At 39.4% G+C, this 16878-nt stretch overlaps 1 protein-coding gene across 7 annotated transcripts in view; it reads left to right on the top strand.

Moving 5' to 3' along the window:
- Positions 1 to 16878, top strand: part of Fggy (FGGY carbohydrate kinase domain containing) — a 409535-nt gene that overhangs the window by 146094 nt on the left and 246563 nt on the right. For all 7 annotated transcript variants that reach the window (XM_047521121.1, XM_047521094.1, XM_047521114.1 and 4 more), the window contains one exon: positions 4754 to 4869. In XM_047521121.1, coding sequence (XP_047377077.1) covers positions 4754 to 4869 — 116 coding nt within the window. The remainder of the gene's footprint in view (positions 1 to 4753; positions 4870 to 16878) is intronic.

Here is a 16878-nt window from a genome sequence, read left to right as displayed (position 1 = left end):
AAAGAATTATTTTCAGAGAGTATATGTCAGAAGTTTACTTAAATCCTTGCATGTTGAAAATGTTTTTGTTTTCTCTGACAACTGAATAATATTTTGTCTGGGTATAGGATTCTTGAGTCAGTTTTTCTTAATAGTCTGTACTTTATTCTGATGTCTTCTACATTCCAGAGTCATAGATGGGAATTCCTTAGCTAGTCTGAATCCCTTGCCTTTGCAAGTAACTTATTCTTTCTTTCTGTCTGGAAACTTGTATAATTTTCTGTTGACTCTTGACATTCAAGTATTTCCTTGATTTGCTTCCTGGACTTAATGAGACTTTTAATCTGCAAGCTTAAGTCTTACTTTAGCTCAGTGTAATAAAATACCAAGTGCTGTATTCATTTACTTAGAATATCTCCCTCATCTGTCCTGTTCTTCTTGTTTCTTTTTCTTTAAAAAAAAAAAAACCCAGAATTCCTGTTATTCTCACTTTAGGATGCTGGATCTGTCCCACAAGCCTTTGATCTCTTCCCTCAATATTTCATCTGTTATGTCTTTGCTATTTGTAGAAGGTATTTCATTCTCTTAGTCTTCCAGAACATTGAGTTAATTTTCATCAGTGCCAGTGATTTTTTTTTCAGTTCTTCTGCAGAGATGTTAGTTTTTAAATTTAAATTCAAAACCTGTGTTTTTAGTTCCAGAAAGTCTTTCTTGCATTCTTCTCCTGGTTTCTCATAACTTTCATCCCTGATATTTTCTTCCAGTATTTTCATCATTTTTACTTCAGTGGGTCCTGACTTATGGTATCTTCACTCAGGGGAACTCCTCTCCCTAAGTTAGGTATTGTTTTTATTTTGCCTGCTCATGGATCTCTATTGTTTTGGCCCTCCCATATGTTTTTAGAGTTGGCTTGGCATTAACAAATCTGAAAGAGGAGGAAAGTAAGCACTTCCTGTTATGACCTTCTGACTGACCAGTCATGAGTGGTACCTTTTGTCCTCTGAGAGGTACCTGGCAGAGGTAGAGCTCTTATCTACCCTCTGATCTTGGAAGCACCTCAATCTGCCAGTACAGCCGCTGACTCTCTGAAGCTTTTATCTCTAATTTAATACTACAAAGCTCCTAGGGGGAGATGCCAGGATGGACTGGCAGGCAGAGCTTACCTGAAGGTGAATAGCTGTCTTGGGAGGGCAATTCACCAGAATACTTTGATGAACGTCAAAGCCTGGTCTTAACCAAAGCTCAAGAGGAGGCAAATTTATCTTCTGTTACTAGTACCTTGTCTTTACTCACTAACAAGAAAAACAAAGTCCTATACTTTTCTCTGTCTCCTAGAGATTTCTGGAGAACCTATTGCCTGAGATGCTTTCTCTTAACTTTGCCAGCTTAGCCACTAAAAGCACATTCATGATCACCAGTTTAATTTAGACACAAATGAAATGGACCTTAATCATATTTGAGTAACCTGTAAGGACGCTGGAGTTTCCAGAGGCATCTGTAGGCATAACACTTTCTGCCTCTTAGACTCAGTCATCCTCTCTCCAGAACACTCTCTAGATTATTCTAGCCATAAGAAATGAGACATTTCTACTCTTCCCCTCCCTGGGGGAGAAAATCTACTTGGACTCATTTACTTATGTTGTGAAGTACTAACTGTATTTTGGTTGCAAACCACAACCCCTGCTCACTAGTTTAACCCCAAAATAACTTATATGGCTTATGGACAACTTATTTAGTCTGTGCTGTGATGGGTTGTTCTTTGGATTTCAACTGGACTCACTGGGGTTTTGTTGACTACTCCAAGTTGATCCAAGATTACATAGGGCTTTCTTATCCAGATTGAACCCAAGTGGTCATTGCTGTGCTCCACGTGTTTCGTATCCTCCTCATGGGACCAATGGGCTAGCACAGCAAGATCCTCTCATGGCAGCATCAGAGATCCAAGAGATGAAGCAACAATACGTAAAGCCTCTTGAGGCCTAGACTAGGAATGGCATGCAGTCCTTTCTACCTCATTCCTTTGGTTAAATCCAGTCAGAAGTCAGAAACCAGTCCAGAGGTAAGGAAGAAGGCCTTTTCCACAGAGTAGGAAACAGGAGAAGGAGATACATTCTGATAGATACATGGTAAAGGATGTAGAAATATGAAGGTATGAAGATATGGGCCCTCAGCTGTTAAGAACAACAGTGCAGTATTTCCAACTTACATTAGTGCCTCAAAGGACAGAGCCATGAGTTTGGCTTGGAGAAAGTGGGGAAACATTCACAAGAGGTGTAACATTGGAACTGTTTCATAAAGATGACTTGGATTTTGCCAAGTAGACAAAGATGAGGAACAATAATCAATTAAGATGGAAGAACAGTCACAGTAGAGGTACAGAAAGCATTTAGGGAGTAAGGAGTTATCCAGTGAGCTTAGGTCATTGGAAATAATCTTTCTACACTATCAAAGTTTTACTCTTCCCCATGACTACCATAGTTCTAAAAACATTGGAATTTCAGACAGTGTTCGGGGAAGTGTTAACTACTGTGTATTCTTCAGAGCAGGCTGCATGGTGGACTTCCATTTCCATACATTGGGGAAAAATAGTGCTGCTTAAATAATCATTCATATATGTATATGAAATATATACATACATATCTGTGTACATACATGTGAAATTATATGTTAAATATAATGTATACATGGTTTCTAATACATATAAATGGTATTCTCTTAACTCCCTTTAGTATGTGAGTGCCATTAAGCACAGCTCAATGTGTACGCCCTTTTGAAAAAAATCTTTAATGACAAATATCATTTTATTGCTTTAGATTTAGACCTTAGTAAATGCCACTCCCTCTGTGGAACCTTCCTGGAGTTTCTCCCCTACCACCCCACCATCCCAACCCCACCACCAGATTACAGCAGATTCTCCTGCAAAAGGCTCTTATTTCTTCCTTTATGTCCTCTAGAACATCTATGGTTATTTGTTAGTATAAGGTTTTAGGTGTGATTGGTAATCTCTGTCTCCTCAATTAAACTTTCAGCTTCTGTGAGAGCAGAGGACCAGACCTTTTGCATACCACTCATCCCTAGAGTCTAACATAGTGAGTGCCAGGATCATAGCAACTGAATATTGAGTAGTAAGTGAGTGGGTGCACTGTGTGAACGCCTGAATGAGATGTGTCTAGACTATTGGCCCTGAAATAGCTTTGGTTTATTTTTAAAACTGTATGACTGTGGCCTCCACCTAGTTGCCATTTACCTGTAGTGAGGAGCACAAACCATATTCATTTAATGCTTCCATTCAATTGCTATTCATTGTGGCTCAACATGTGCCTGCATGGTAATACTGTTCTGGTAATACTGAGATGAGTAGGACTGGTTTTGCACTAAAGGAGTTGCTGTTTACTGGGAGAGAAGGAGCAATGATCAGGCAAAGGCAATTACATTGGTAGATATAAGATGATGGTATATCCAATTTGGCACTTGGAGGAGGAGCTTGGATCAGAATATCCTCCACAGGAAAAGGGAAAATCTTAGCTGGCTTGTGAAAGCTAACTAGGAGTTAGATGCATAATAGAGAAGATCATCCCAGGAAGCAAAGGGAAGTGAGGAATTGAGGCCAACTAAACAAAACTTCAGATGATTACTATGGCAGAATAAAGAAAGCAAGGGTAGGATCACGGGAAGGGGAACAGGTGGGTGTAGCCTTTCCATGATGGGTCAATTGAAGGCGTTTAATTAGGGGTTGATGGAACATTTTATAAAGTTTGCTCTGTATGAAATATGGAGAACAGATTGGAATGTTAGGGTTTATAAGGAAGATATATAAAGAAGCAGTTAATTACACAGTGTGATAAAGGGGATAATATAAGATATACTCCATGCTGTGGAAGCTCAGAAAGGAATATCAAACTGGAGTCACAGCCTAGGCTAAAGTAAGAAACAGCAGGGAGAAGAACTGGGAAGAATATACCAAACTGCTGGAGTTAGGTCAGAGGCACAGAAGTGTGCAAGAGCATGCCTTTTATTCCAGAGAAATCCAAATGATCTTTTATGATGGAATGTAAAATATTAAGTAACCGTGACTTGATGAGAAATGAAGCTAAAAAGGAAAACATTCAGTACTCAAGTTTTCCTTCTATTAGAAATGCTTTTAGGCTAGAGTGGCAATACTTGTTATTGTAGATGAGGCACTTTTTAAAAACATTTTCATTACAGAGAATTTTGAACAGGTTCAAAAGTGGACACAGTAGTACAATGACACCCATCAACCCATTACTCAGCCCTAGTGACTGACAACGCCAGACTATCCTCTCCTATTCACAATGCCATTCACTGTCTTTCCTGTGTTCTTTTGAGATAAAACCAAAATATCACATCATCTGACACAAGAATATTTTAATATGTATCTCTAAATGATAAGCAATATTTAATGACAGCCACCAATGTCATTTCTAAAGTCTAATAATTCAGTTTAATCAAATAGCTAATCAGTGTTATAATTTCTACTTTTCTCACAAATGTCATATAAATATAAATGCAAATATTCATAGAAGTAATTTGTTCCATCAGCATCCAAATGATGGGCTGAGACTCTTCTGAAAGTGAAAGAAGAGGCTACTGGTAATTAACAGGTATACATAGAGACCATTGGTTTAAACAGGGATGCATAATTCCTTTGGTTTCACTTTCTCAGTACTACTGCAGTTAACTAGGCAAGTATATGGCAAAATACGAAGCAAACCTAATTCATATTACTGGTTTTATTTTTCTCCCATTTTCCTAGGTCTCTCTGCTCCTTGGTGTGCAAATGGACATACTCAGCTGAGAAAGGTTGGGATGACAGTTTCTGGGAGATGATTGGTTTGGAAGACTTTGTTGCTGATAATTACAACAAAATAGGTAAAAGAATAGAAAATTTAGAAAATGGCCATTTGCATGTATATGAGAGAATATTGGGGAAGTTTTGTTTTTTGTTTGGGTTTATTTTTGTTTGAATTATAATGTAGGAAATCAGCTCAGTTTTTTTAAGACTGAATTTTCTAAACTGAGACAGTTATGTTGGGTAGGTCATGACTGTAGGCCCTTATCTTAGGACTTGCTTGAACCCAGTGGAGATTCATACTATGAAAATCTGCTTGAAATCAGAAGTGGGACTGAACTGAGGACAGTCTGCATGGAATAACAGGGAAAAGCATAATCAAAGGATTGTCTGTGGATCATTTCTAGGCAGAAGTCGAAAAATAGTTGTGACTTAGGTTCAAGGGACAAGGCAATCTATTGAAAAGATCAAAATTTGGCAAATTAGTAAAAAAAAAAAGAAAAGAGAATGTGAACCAGCACTTTCTGAGTAAAGTCTTTGAGTCCCAGACTCCCAAGTTCTTTGTGCCAATAACTGGATGGTACAGGTGTGAGTGACTCAGATGTGTTTGCCTTGTGAAAGAATTTCACCTAGATACATGGTAATGATAGTTGATATTTTAAAGTTTAAAGTTTACAAGGTCATTTCACAGTTAGTAGGTAGTAATTACAGTTACTACTTAACAATTCTAGTAAGCTGTCATCAGGTAAGCAATTATACCTACTTCAATAGAAATAGTTATAAATTATTTAGCATGCAGGCTAGAATATTGTAACAATAAGGCTAAAAAAGATAGGAGGTTATTTCCCTCTTGTTTAATGGAGTAGAGATAAGTAGCTATTAGTGCAGTTCTGCCATTGTCCAAGCAGGACCTCCAGGAGTAGGTCCAAGCTAACTGCTTCAGCTCTCATCCATTCCTAGCCAGTGAGAAGGAAGAACAGAGACCAGAGGAATTATGTACAGGCTTCTGAGGGCAGCATAACTTCATATCTAACCACTTCCTGTTGAGCATTCAGAAGGTCCCAGCAGACTGCAGAAGTGACTGGAAAATGTAGTGATTGACTGGATATGTCCATCTATGTGACCACTAAATCTTGAGAGTTGACAAACAACTAGTAGTATCTGCTACAATTTCTGATCACCTTCTTAACTGAGTCAGTTATTTCAGTTCAATTTACCTATCTCTGGTACAATCCCAGGTCTGCTCTTTGAAAGTTCAAGTACATAGAGTAGAAACAAAGAATACGAGTAACACCTACCCTGCTAATCCTGGTGTATTGCCTGTGATCTATTCAGCTAATGAAAGCTACATCTATAGAAAAAAATAGAGCCAGGGAGGTGTACAGAAAGAGCTCTGCTAGATTTCTGTGGCTTTGTTGAAACCATCACAGGATCTGAGGTGATAAAAAGGGGAAGGTGCTTGTGATAAGGGAAGAGAGGAGGGCAGCAAAGAAGTAATCATTAGTCACCAGTTACATTCCTGTTGCTAGGTGATTTATGTACATTACCTTGCTTGGCCCCCACAAATCTATTTGTTTCATGATTCCCATGATTCCCACAGATGGGAAAACTGAGGTCCAGCTCCTTACCCACTATTAAGATGCAGGGTCTAACTCTTCCTTGGGACACATTAAGGGAATGAATGCAGCTGTATGACTGGCCTCCACTGGGATTAGGCAGCAGCCTAATATTCAGTACCCAGAGCCAACTTGAGCTAGACAGAAGAGTGTCTATGCCTGGACTGGGGAGGGAATATAGTAGGGTTGCAGTGTGATCAGTTGGTGCAACTTCACAGAGCACAATGAAGCATCAGTAATTTAAATCATATGGTAGTTGGTCTTAAAGTGCTTGATGTTGATATCATTTGGAGCCAGAAACTTGGAAAGCAGCTCAGAAATAGGGCCAAACTTTTGCCTTTCTGGTGTCTGGAGGAACTGTCCATCATGTGGTGTGTCAGGACTCCTGCCAACCAGACTAGTAGTTTAAACCGTGCTTCACTCCCAGCAAGGAGACTGAACACCCAAACAGGATGCCAAGCCACTGGAGAACATAAACTGTATCTACCTTACTCCTAAGTGTGATGGCATAGAAGATGTTGATAAGAATCTGTTGATTGAATGTGCATGACATAAGTACAATAATTTGGACCAATAGATGGCAAGAATTAAGAGAAAGTGCAGCAAAGAGATCTTCTGGGACTACCATAGCAAAATACCATAACCTTGGCGACTTAAACAACAGAAACTTAATTCTCACACTTCTGGAGTCTGAGAAGTCTAAAATAAAGGTGCTAACATAGTGGGTTTCATTCTGAGTTCTCTTCTCTTGGCCTGTAGGTGGTTGCTATCTCCCTGTGTACCCATGTGTCCTTTCTGTATATGGAGGTAGGGAAATGAGCTCTGATGTCTTTTCTTATAAGGATGCTAATTTTGTTGGATCAGGGCCCCCCTCGTATGACCTCATTTAACCTCAGTTATCATCTTATGGGCCCTGTTTCTAAATGTCGTCACATCAGGGGTTAGGGCTTTCAAAATATGAATTTGAGGTCACAATCCAGTCAGTCATATCTGGGCACTGATGCTTTAGTGACTAAAAAGGGCCCCTGAATCCTAAATTCTCAACCTGGTTCTCTGAAGGCTCTCATGAGCTCCTAACCTTGATGAAGAACCATTAGACCCCAGCCAGAGGAAGGGTTTTATGGCCTAGCCTAAAATGAAGGGAATATAGGCAAATTGGGGCTAACACACTGAACCTGGGAGCTAGATACCAATAATGTTAACTCAGACAAGTCTCATAATGTTGCTCTACCTTTACTGTCTTGTCTAAAAGATAATTAATGGTAGCAATTTAAAAGAAATAGTTTACCATGGGGGTCGAGTTATAGCTCAGTGATAGAGCACTTACTTAATGTGTGTGAGGCACTGGGTTTGATCCAACACCACATAAAAATAAGAAAAATAAAATAAAGGTACAGTGTCCATCTACAACTAAAAAAAATAGCTTACCATTTCCTATTGCATTACAACCATTACCTTTTTACATGATCAAAACCATGTTAATAGCAGTGTTATTCTTTTTGTCTTGTTTCACACCTGAAGAAACCAAGGTTAGGAAAGGCCAGCACACCTCACCTATGTCCAAACAGTTTACATGGGGTGGAAGCAGAATACAAACTCATGTTTTAGATGACTCAAATCCTACCCTAACCACTTTGCATTCTGACTTGCACCTAGTGTCCGTTGTGTGCCTGTAGCAGGGTGTCAATAATGCTGATTCTCCATTCCATTCTGGGTCCACATACTTCTCATGTAATTCTTACAACCTCTGACCAAAGCACTGTTAGCCTGTTCACACAGGAGGCTCAGAGGGACTTACGTTGTCTAACCTTGCATAGAACCAGTAAGTGATGTCAGGACTGAAACCTTCCTAGTGTGAGGTCCTAGGAGATACTAATATTTAGCTGGAACACATACTTCCATTTTAATTAGTCAGGTGATTTTTAAAATTGGTATTCAGCCCCCCACACACAAGTTACTTGTTCTTCCATGAGTTTCTGGAATTGTGTTAGACATAGTTTTAGTATAGTATGAAACTTTGGTTAACCGTTTACATATTCTGATTCCATACTGGTCTGTGAGCTCTTTGGCACAAGGATTTTCATTTATTTATATTTGTCTTCCCAGTACTAACAGAAGGCATCATATATTTTTATAGCTAAATTACTATTTGATTGGTAGGTGGATAAATTAATGATCGAGATGGCTGGTACCAGGAGGTTGGTGCTTCTTGCTTTTAAAAGCTGTGATGAGGGTACTTACTGACTTCAGCAATCTTCAGCAACTTGGGTCCCAAATCAATTCCTTTTCTGACTTTTTAAAACATTTTTCTCTTCTTTTTTCCCATCTTACATGAGGTATATATTTAATTAGTATATTAGCTCTGCTAATAGAGCAACACCTACAGAAATATTCATTTAAAGTCCATAATGTTAATCTAGCAGAAAATTTCCAGGGTAACTTTATTAGATTTTGCCTGTTAAGTTAATGGGTTTTTAATGGATGTCCAAAGGAGACATCATTAACCAGAATATTACCGAACATGAATTAAAACTCACCCATTCGTCAAAATTAACTGTGGGAAGTTTCCTTTGATTTCCATTTCTGGGCACTTTAACTTGGAGTTTCCATCTGAACCTGAAGCAGAAGACGTTTACTCTCAGTTGTGACTTTCAGAAACTCCTCTGAAAGCCATCTCCAGACATTCTTCAGCAATTCTTGGAACTATGAAAAATGAATCTCGGAAGTCTCCCTGTGAAGTGTTAAGCATTTCCAGTGGCCTCATTGCCCGTCAAGATGTGGGCAGTACAGCACAAAACCTTTTAGCAGATTTGAGCATTGAGCGTCATGGATTTGAGCATTAATACAATTACCATAATTTGCTCCATGTGGAGCTTTTAGTCAAGTCTTTACCAGCCTTCCTCGACTCATGCAGTAAATAAATGCTTTCCCCGAAAACTGAACACCTCAGCAACTGATGGTCTTATGGAGGAATATTTTTGAAATAAATTATTTATGAAGTGTAAGTTAAGGATCAAATGTAATATTTATATGGTGCATTTCAAGGACAGGGGGAATATTTACAATGTTCTAAGTAACGACATGCAAGTCTCTAAAGCTGAAATGCTCCTACCTAATGTCTTCTTTCAAGGAGGAATTTGGATGGGTTTTTTGGTATATTATACAAAATATGGAAAAATAATTTTGTGATTTAAAGAGTATAATAGAAAAGTTTCCTTACAATCAAAACTACACTAGTTGATTTAATGCTCAGAATTGATGGAGAAATCCCAAACCCAGTTTTTTTTTTTTTTTACCCATAGTCCAATAAAAGGATCTATGTCAATAAATTTTGACCTTCAGTTTCATGTGAATCATTCCCAAGTTACCTATCTAATCTTAAACATCTATCAAAGGCAAACAGGAAGGAAGAGATCAGCAGGGAGAAAGACCCTTAGGAAGATAAGCAACATCCACCTGTGCTAATCGACTATCCAGCCCCCTTTCTGCATATCCCAGTTGCCTTTTTACTTCCTGGGAAAAGTGCTTCGTTGTATTATTGGGGTAGGCCACTTTATGAAAACTCATGTGTCTAACTTGACTGAATTGTAGAGTGATTATTTGCATTACACAGAAAGTTTGGTTATATAAAGGATTCACTATGTTAGCTTATAGATCATTCATTATTTGGGATTAGGGAAGCTAGGCAAAGAAAAAATGTGAGGCCCAAGTAGGTGTTACTAACTGCAAGAGGAAGAATGAAGACAAAGCATATAGGAAAGGAGGTGGTTCTTGAGGGGAGGGAGGCTGCCTTTTCTAAACTGGTTTCTACCAGGCATGTCGTGTGTGTGTGTGTATGTGTGTGTGTGTGTGTGTGTGTGTGTGTAGTACTGAAGATCAAACCCAGGGCTTTGTGTATACTAAGCAAGCACTCTACCACAGAACTACATACCTAGCCCTTAAATATATGCTTGAGTGAGAGATTTGAAACATAAATCCCTTCTTGGCTTCAGGTGTTCCTAAAACTTAAGGGCGTCTCAAGAAATTATTTGAATTAAATCATAGTAGTAGGTGATCACAATGATCTTTTGCAAATACCTTCTACTTAGGAAGGAACTTCTGTGGGAAGTTATACCTCACACTGAATAATAGCTGCAGTACAACCTCATTCCTACAGCAAATCTCTCAGAGACTTTTCCAGGACAGGAAACATTTTATAACAACTTATTTTATGAAGGTTGAGGATTTCACTTTTCCTAAAGTGAAATAAACCCCACTGTAACTGAAGCTAGTTATTTTTGTCCCTAGGTTAATTGTAGGTAAAGAATGTTGACCAATAATAAGTATGTGTTGGGAACGTGAATGTGTCAGTACTCACCACTATTCCATTTTGAGGTCTAACAAGTAGAGAATAATCATGGAATGACTTGCAGCAAACTACAATATTAGCTTTGGTCAAGTGTTACAGAGCATGATGGTCTCCTGGCTCTACTTGGAATCTGGGCTGGGCCTTGAGACTCTCATGACATTGACTTATCCACTAATTGGCAGGCCAAAAGTTGCTTTGCTTTCCTGAGGCAACTTCACTTGATCTTCTTAGGCATGGATGGTTCCAGAAGAGATCCGTGGTAGGCCTGCACAGACTCTTTCAGGACTGCAACCCCAAGCCAGTTAGCATGGCCCCGTGGATGTTGCATTCTTTTGTCTCATGGATCAGCTAAATGATTCCTCTTCCTGTGAATAGAATAAGTGAAAACAGAAGCAGAGGATGAAAGTGTTCATGTCAATGCTGCTCCTATATTGAAGGAAAGAGGAGGAAATTTCCTCAAGTAAATACACATGAAGAATTCCTACTGACCATATTGATCATGACCAATGTTGGGAAACTGAATCCAGTGATTCCATCCATAGTTGCTGGTATTATAAAATTCTTTTCAAGTTATTTATACAAAATGTTCTAAATTTTCACAACAAAACTGGACATATTTAGCCAGATTCATTCATTCATTTTTTAAAATGTGAGACTTGTTTTTTTATTTTGGTGCGAATGAATCATATAATTCACTGTTACTATTCTGACCTTCAAGGGCTGCTCTTGGGGCTTTGCCGCTTCTCCATCTTTGAGTCATGTGACATAGGTAAAGTTTTTTTTGTTGTTGTTATTTTTTTTTTTTCTAATGTGTATGGGGAGATCTGGAGAATCTTTGGCCACAGGTACTCCCAGCCTTGTCTAGGTTATATGGGACTTGTCACACCACCACTTCCCATGTCCCAAAGGAGGCTACCCTGTAAACATTCTGGACCAGGACTTGCCTCTGCCCTTTATTCTGAGCCTTTGATATTACTTCATCCTCTTATCTTCCTTCTCATTCCTGTATATAACCAAGTCTTTCCAGTACTTGAATATAAATACATATCCTCTGAGTATTGTACTGCCTTATTTTACCCTTCAAAGTCAAACTTCTTCCTAAGAGAGAATGACCTGGAGGCTCCCATTCCAGTTTGCAATCCATCCTATCATGCATTCATTCATTCTTACTGCCGCACTTACTGAGCACCACCCACATGCTAGATGCTGGGCTGAGTACACAAAATTGATACAAGAATGAATTTAACATGGTCCATCTCCTTAGGGATCTCATGTCCACTGGGGGAAGAGGTGGATAATTCTATGGATGTCCACAGCACTCTGGAGAAGCAGAGCAAGAAGCACTGTCCTGGTGATGGTATCAAGGAAGTATTCTCATGAGGTGGCATTTGAGATGTGCCTGAAAAATATGAATGATAGTTTACCAGGAAAAGTAGGAAAATGGCTTCCACAGCAAGAAGAAATAGCACAGGCAAGGACGTGGAAGCTTGGAAGAATGTGGAGCATCCAGGAATTGTTGAGTTTGGCTGGAACTCGGTGGACCTGGAGTCAGTAGGGAGGGATGGCAGGGAATGGGATAGGAGAGGTGACTGCAGACTAATTTTTAATGAGACTTTTATCCTTCCTGAAAGATAGGCCATTGGTAAGAAGCTCAACATAGTAGGGTTTTCTCCATTCCTGCTGATTTCAATTATTACTCCTGCCAATACTACAAATAAAACTGAGAGTAGCAGGGTCCATTTTAAAGTTTCTGAGCTCCCGTGTAAATAAATTTGTGTGTGTCCATGCACTAAGCCTTTTATTTTCTGTAATCACATGCAATACCCATTAGCTACCATCCCTTCCATAAGCCTTTGTTGTGAAGCTGAAATAAGATATCAGATGTCTCAGGCCAGCATGGTAGATGCTGCTGTGCAAATGCTGGCTCTTATCATTTTTAAGTGCACCTTGGCACTGGGAAGACAGGAATATTTACTCCTTTAACAATCCGTGCCAGTACAGTGCCCCCACCCCTTAGATGCCCAGAAGTACCATTTCAGCTGCTGATCCTTCCAGGAACAGCCCTTCAGAGCCTGAAGGACAAGGGAACAGTGATGACCACATCATGATAATGTGAAATAATGACTTTCAGAGGCTTTGCTGCAGAGGTTTCATGGAAATGCTCCTCCTTTCAGTATAGCATCTGATAGATGATTGGAAGCCCCCAAATGTGAGATCAACCCTCAACTTCTCTCCCTACTGCTGGAGAAGCAGTGAATATCAGAGGTGAAAGGATCATAGAGATGTTGCTCTAATGCCCTCAATTTCTAGGAGAACTGAGACTCAGGGAAATGAGATGAATTTCTGTGGTCTTGTAGCACTTTAGAGACAGAACAGAACTGAGACCAGAAACCAAGTTTTCTGATCCCCTAGTCCTATGGCTGTTTTACTACTCCATCCCAACTCTCCTGTTTGAGCTTTTTCAATAACTTGATCATTTAGCCAAGGTGGGTACTGTCATTTAAGTGGCACCAACCACTAGAAGAATGTAGGGACACCTTTTGTAGGTGAATGCATACAATCCTTTGTCTAGTTTTCATTCATGTAAATGCAGGAGGAACTGGGCTGTGCCCAAGTGGATCTGGGCACACACTAATCAAACTCGTAAACAACTGATATAGATAAATTAGAATAATTAAGTAATATATTAGTGGTTGCTTATTTTAAGAATTAAGATATTGATTTCTAGACTCAGACTGATCTGGCTTCAGTTCTGGGTCTGTTGTCTGCAAACCAGTTGGGCTCAGCCATATGTATCTTTGGGAGAGATGCATAATCTTTGTGAACCTTAATTGGTATGTTATAAAGATTAATAAGTACATTATAGGAATTAAAGGAAATACTGCAGATCAAGTGCCTATCACATTATAAATCTTCAGAAAATGTTCTTACTATCATAATGACTGTCCATCCTTCCGAATTCAAATATCTGTCTAGGTGGCAGGTCCTGTCTGCCAAAGCAAGTACTCCTTGAATAGTCTTACGTAATTTTTGACAATTTCTGGATTTGGGGATGCCTTTTTCTTTTTCTTTCCTTTTTTTTTTTTTTTTTTTTTTTTTTTTTGCAGTGCTGGGGATTGAACTCAGGGCCTTGTGCTGCAACTGAGCTATATCCCCAGCCCAGGGATGCCTTTTTCTGATCTCCATCCCTGGGTAGATGGAGTTTATAATCACAGCCTTTATTGAAGCAAGATATAATAAAACTAATTAGAACTCTACTTCTAACCATAATCACAATCACATTCCAGTTAGTCTTATTTAGACCAAATGTGGTAGAAAAACAATGAAACCTAAGAGACTGTTTTGACCATCACAGTGAACTTTGTATAGCCACACCCAACTAGACACCCCTAACTAAGAAAATTAGTTGCAGATGTCATTTTGGAAACCACTGATACTAAAATTGAATTGCTCCTCAGAGGTGAAAAATAGTATTTTATCCCAGTTTCTCAATTTTTTTCCCTAAAATCTATTACCCTGTGTCCTTAATGATAATTTTGACTGTTAAGCATACAGTTGAGAAAGAGGAGTCTCCCCAGGTCACAATGAGTAGGTCATGCTAACCTAACCTCAGGCCTTGCCTTTCCTTGAAGTTCTTTTCCCAGCAACAGAATCTGTTTGCAGAATGGGTTGTTGGTGTATTGTCCAAACTCCATCAGCACCTGCTGCTTATTTCTTGTCTTTCTGCTCTCTAATTCAATTAGGCTGTCAGTTTTTTAAGACTGTTTGTCCCCTCTGTGTAACATCACCCTTAGATCCATGTTTGATGGACACACACAGTTCAGCCACCCACCATACTACTGGTTTGGTCCTCTTCATCTTGATAAAAGATACCTCACTGCTCCCCTTTGTTGGTCAGGACACAAACCTGGAAGCCATTCTTGATGCTTCTTTTGTTCCAACAATCTATAATCAATGCTCCATCAAGACCTTTCTGCTTTGCTCCAAAACGGACACCAGATTAAGTTTCTGCCCCTCTTCACTGTTACTAACCTTGTTCAATGTACCTTTATCTCTTAACTGGATTAGTGTGCTAGCCTCTCAAAAGGTCTCCTTATCTCTGTTCTTCCCTCAGGTAATCTGTTCTCCACATAGCAACATTTTAAAAATGTAAATTGGATCAGGTTACTTTCCTGCTTACATTCCTTCAGTAGCTTGGAATGGCACCCCGCTGGGGGGGATCTGAATTCCTCACCACGCCCAACACAGTCCTGTGTGACCTCACTTGCCATGCCACCATTTATTCACCATCCACTCACAATGACCTTCTTTTTGTTCTTTAAACATTTCTAGTGTGGATAGGCTTTGCCTGCCTGGCCTGGTCCCTCTCAGTGTATTCACATGGTTATCTCTCTGTTCAGATCTCAGTTCCTTTGTCATCAGGGAAGAGCCTCCCCTTCCTCTGAGCGAATGCTCCTTCTCCTTCACCAGCTGTGTTCTGTTTCCCTGTTGTATTTTCTTCTGATTACTTACGCTAAAAGTACTTATTCTTGCATTCACATATCTGTTGACAGAACAGCTGCTTATTAAATATTGTTGAATGCTATTGATATATCAATAAAAAACACAGACAGTGTACCCCAAGTGCCACACAGTTTTGATAAGTTCCTTTTAGTTCCCTCAAAGACAAAATAGAGATGTTTGGAATGTGTGATATGTTTAAATAAGTACCTTATTTAAGGGACTGAGCAACTATCTCAAACACTGTAACTGAAGCATTAATCTCATCCCATTGTAAGGCTGCTGTGGTATGACATACCACATTTCACATTAACTTTCCCTGGTCAGTATTTTCAATCAACAACTTAGATAAATGCTAGAAGACTTGTCTGATAAATTTTTAAATGATGCAGAAGATAAAACCATACTTATTATATTGAATAAAATAATTGAGTTCCCACCCAGGCCATTAGAGTAGGCTAAAATTAATGAGATATATATTTATCAAGGAAAAATTTATGGTCATGTCTTTCATTTAAAAATAGGAGGAAGGAAAACAATGTAGCTTATCAATGGTATATATGTAAACTCGGTGGTAACCTAGGTTTTTTTAAAGCGTGCTTGGTTACTAAGGATCCATAAACCAAGTATTTATGTATTATCTATCAATCACTTCTAGATGCCTTATGACTATTACCTTACTTAATTCCTCTAACCAGTCAAGGTAAGTACTAATATATTCATTTTATTGAGGAGGAAATTGAGGCACAGAGAGGTTGAGTAAGCTGCTAATGGTCACAGAGTTGGGGGTGGAGCCAAAGACTGGTCCGATCCAGAGACCACATATCTGACCAGGAGGCCACACAGCCTCTGGATCTGCACTTTAATGCTCAGATCAAGGTCAACAAGAGCCCCAGTCTAGTCAAATTATATCTGAAGTCATGTGTCCCATTCTGGTTCTCATATTTATAAAGACTGCTGACAAAAAGGAAATGGCTCATCTATGGGAGAGTGACCTGAATGAATTAGGTAGTTTAGATCCAGTAAGTGCAAGTTGAACAGTCCCAAGTTATCTTAACCTCAAAATTACCTGGGGGATTCTTAATTCAGATCCCGTCTGAAAACAAAGCCCCTTCTCAGTGCTGCAAGGAGATTAGTCAAGATCCTGAAAGATCAGTGCCAGTTCACAGGTTCCTTCCTTCCCTTCTCTGAAATAGCCTAAGGAAGAGGCTTGAGGGTGTGGGTCCCTCTGGAATTCCAGGAGAATGAGTGCCATCCTACCTTGCAAAGCTGTGCGTTAGCAGGGGTGGAAGGCGGGGATAAAGCACAATTCAGTGTGAGTTATTTTCTTTTTCTGAAATTGATTAATCTGGAGCTTGTTTCTAGATCTGGTTGGACATCTGACCTCACGTAAGTCATATTGCCATCCACTTAGAAGTCAGTCAATTCAGTGTTCTTGAAAGGCAGCCACTGTCCATGATTGGCCTTCTGTGACATGTCATCGTTCTTCCTAGCTTCTCTTGGTAGGTGGTGGCCTCAGTGTCCTAGGTGACCTTCTGTGGCTCTTCTGCAGTGTCCTTCATCCCGGTTCCATGAGTCCTGACTTTGAGTTCCTCATGACCTTTTCAGCTTCCCAGCACGGGCTA

This window comes from Sciurus carolinensis, chromosome 1 (assembly GCF_902686445.1).
Source record: "Sciurus carolinensis chromosome 1, mSciCar1.2, whole genome shotgun sequence".
NCBI classification, from domain to species: Eukaryota; Metazoa; Chordata; class Mammalia; order Rodentia; family Sciuridae; genus Sciurus; species Sciurus carolinensis.
This window is presented reverse-complemented; position numbering and strand designations above follow the sequence as displayed.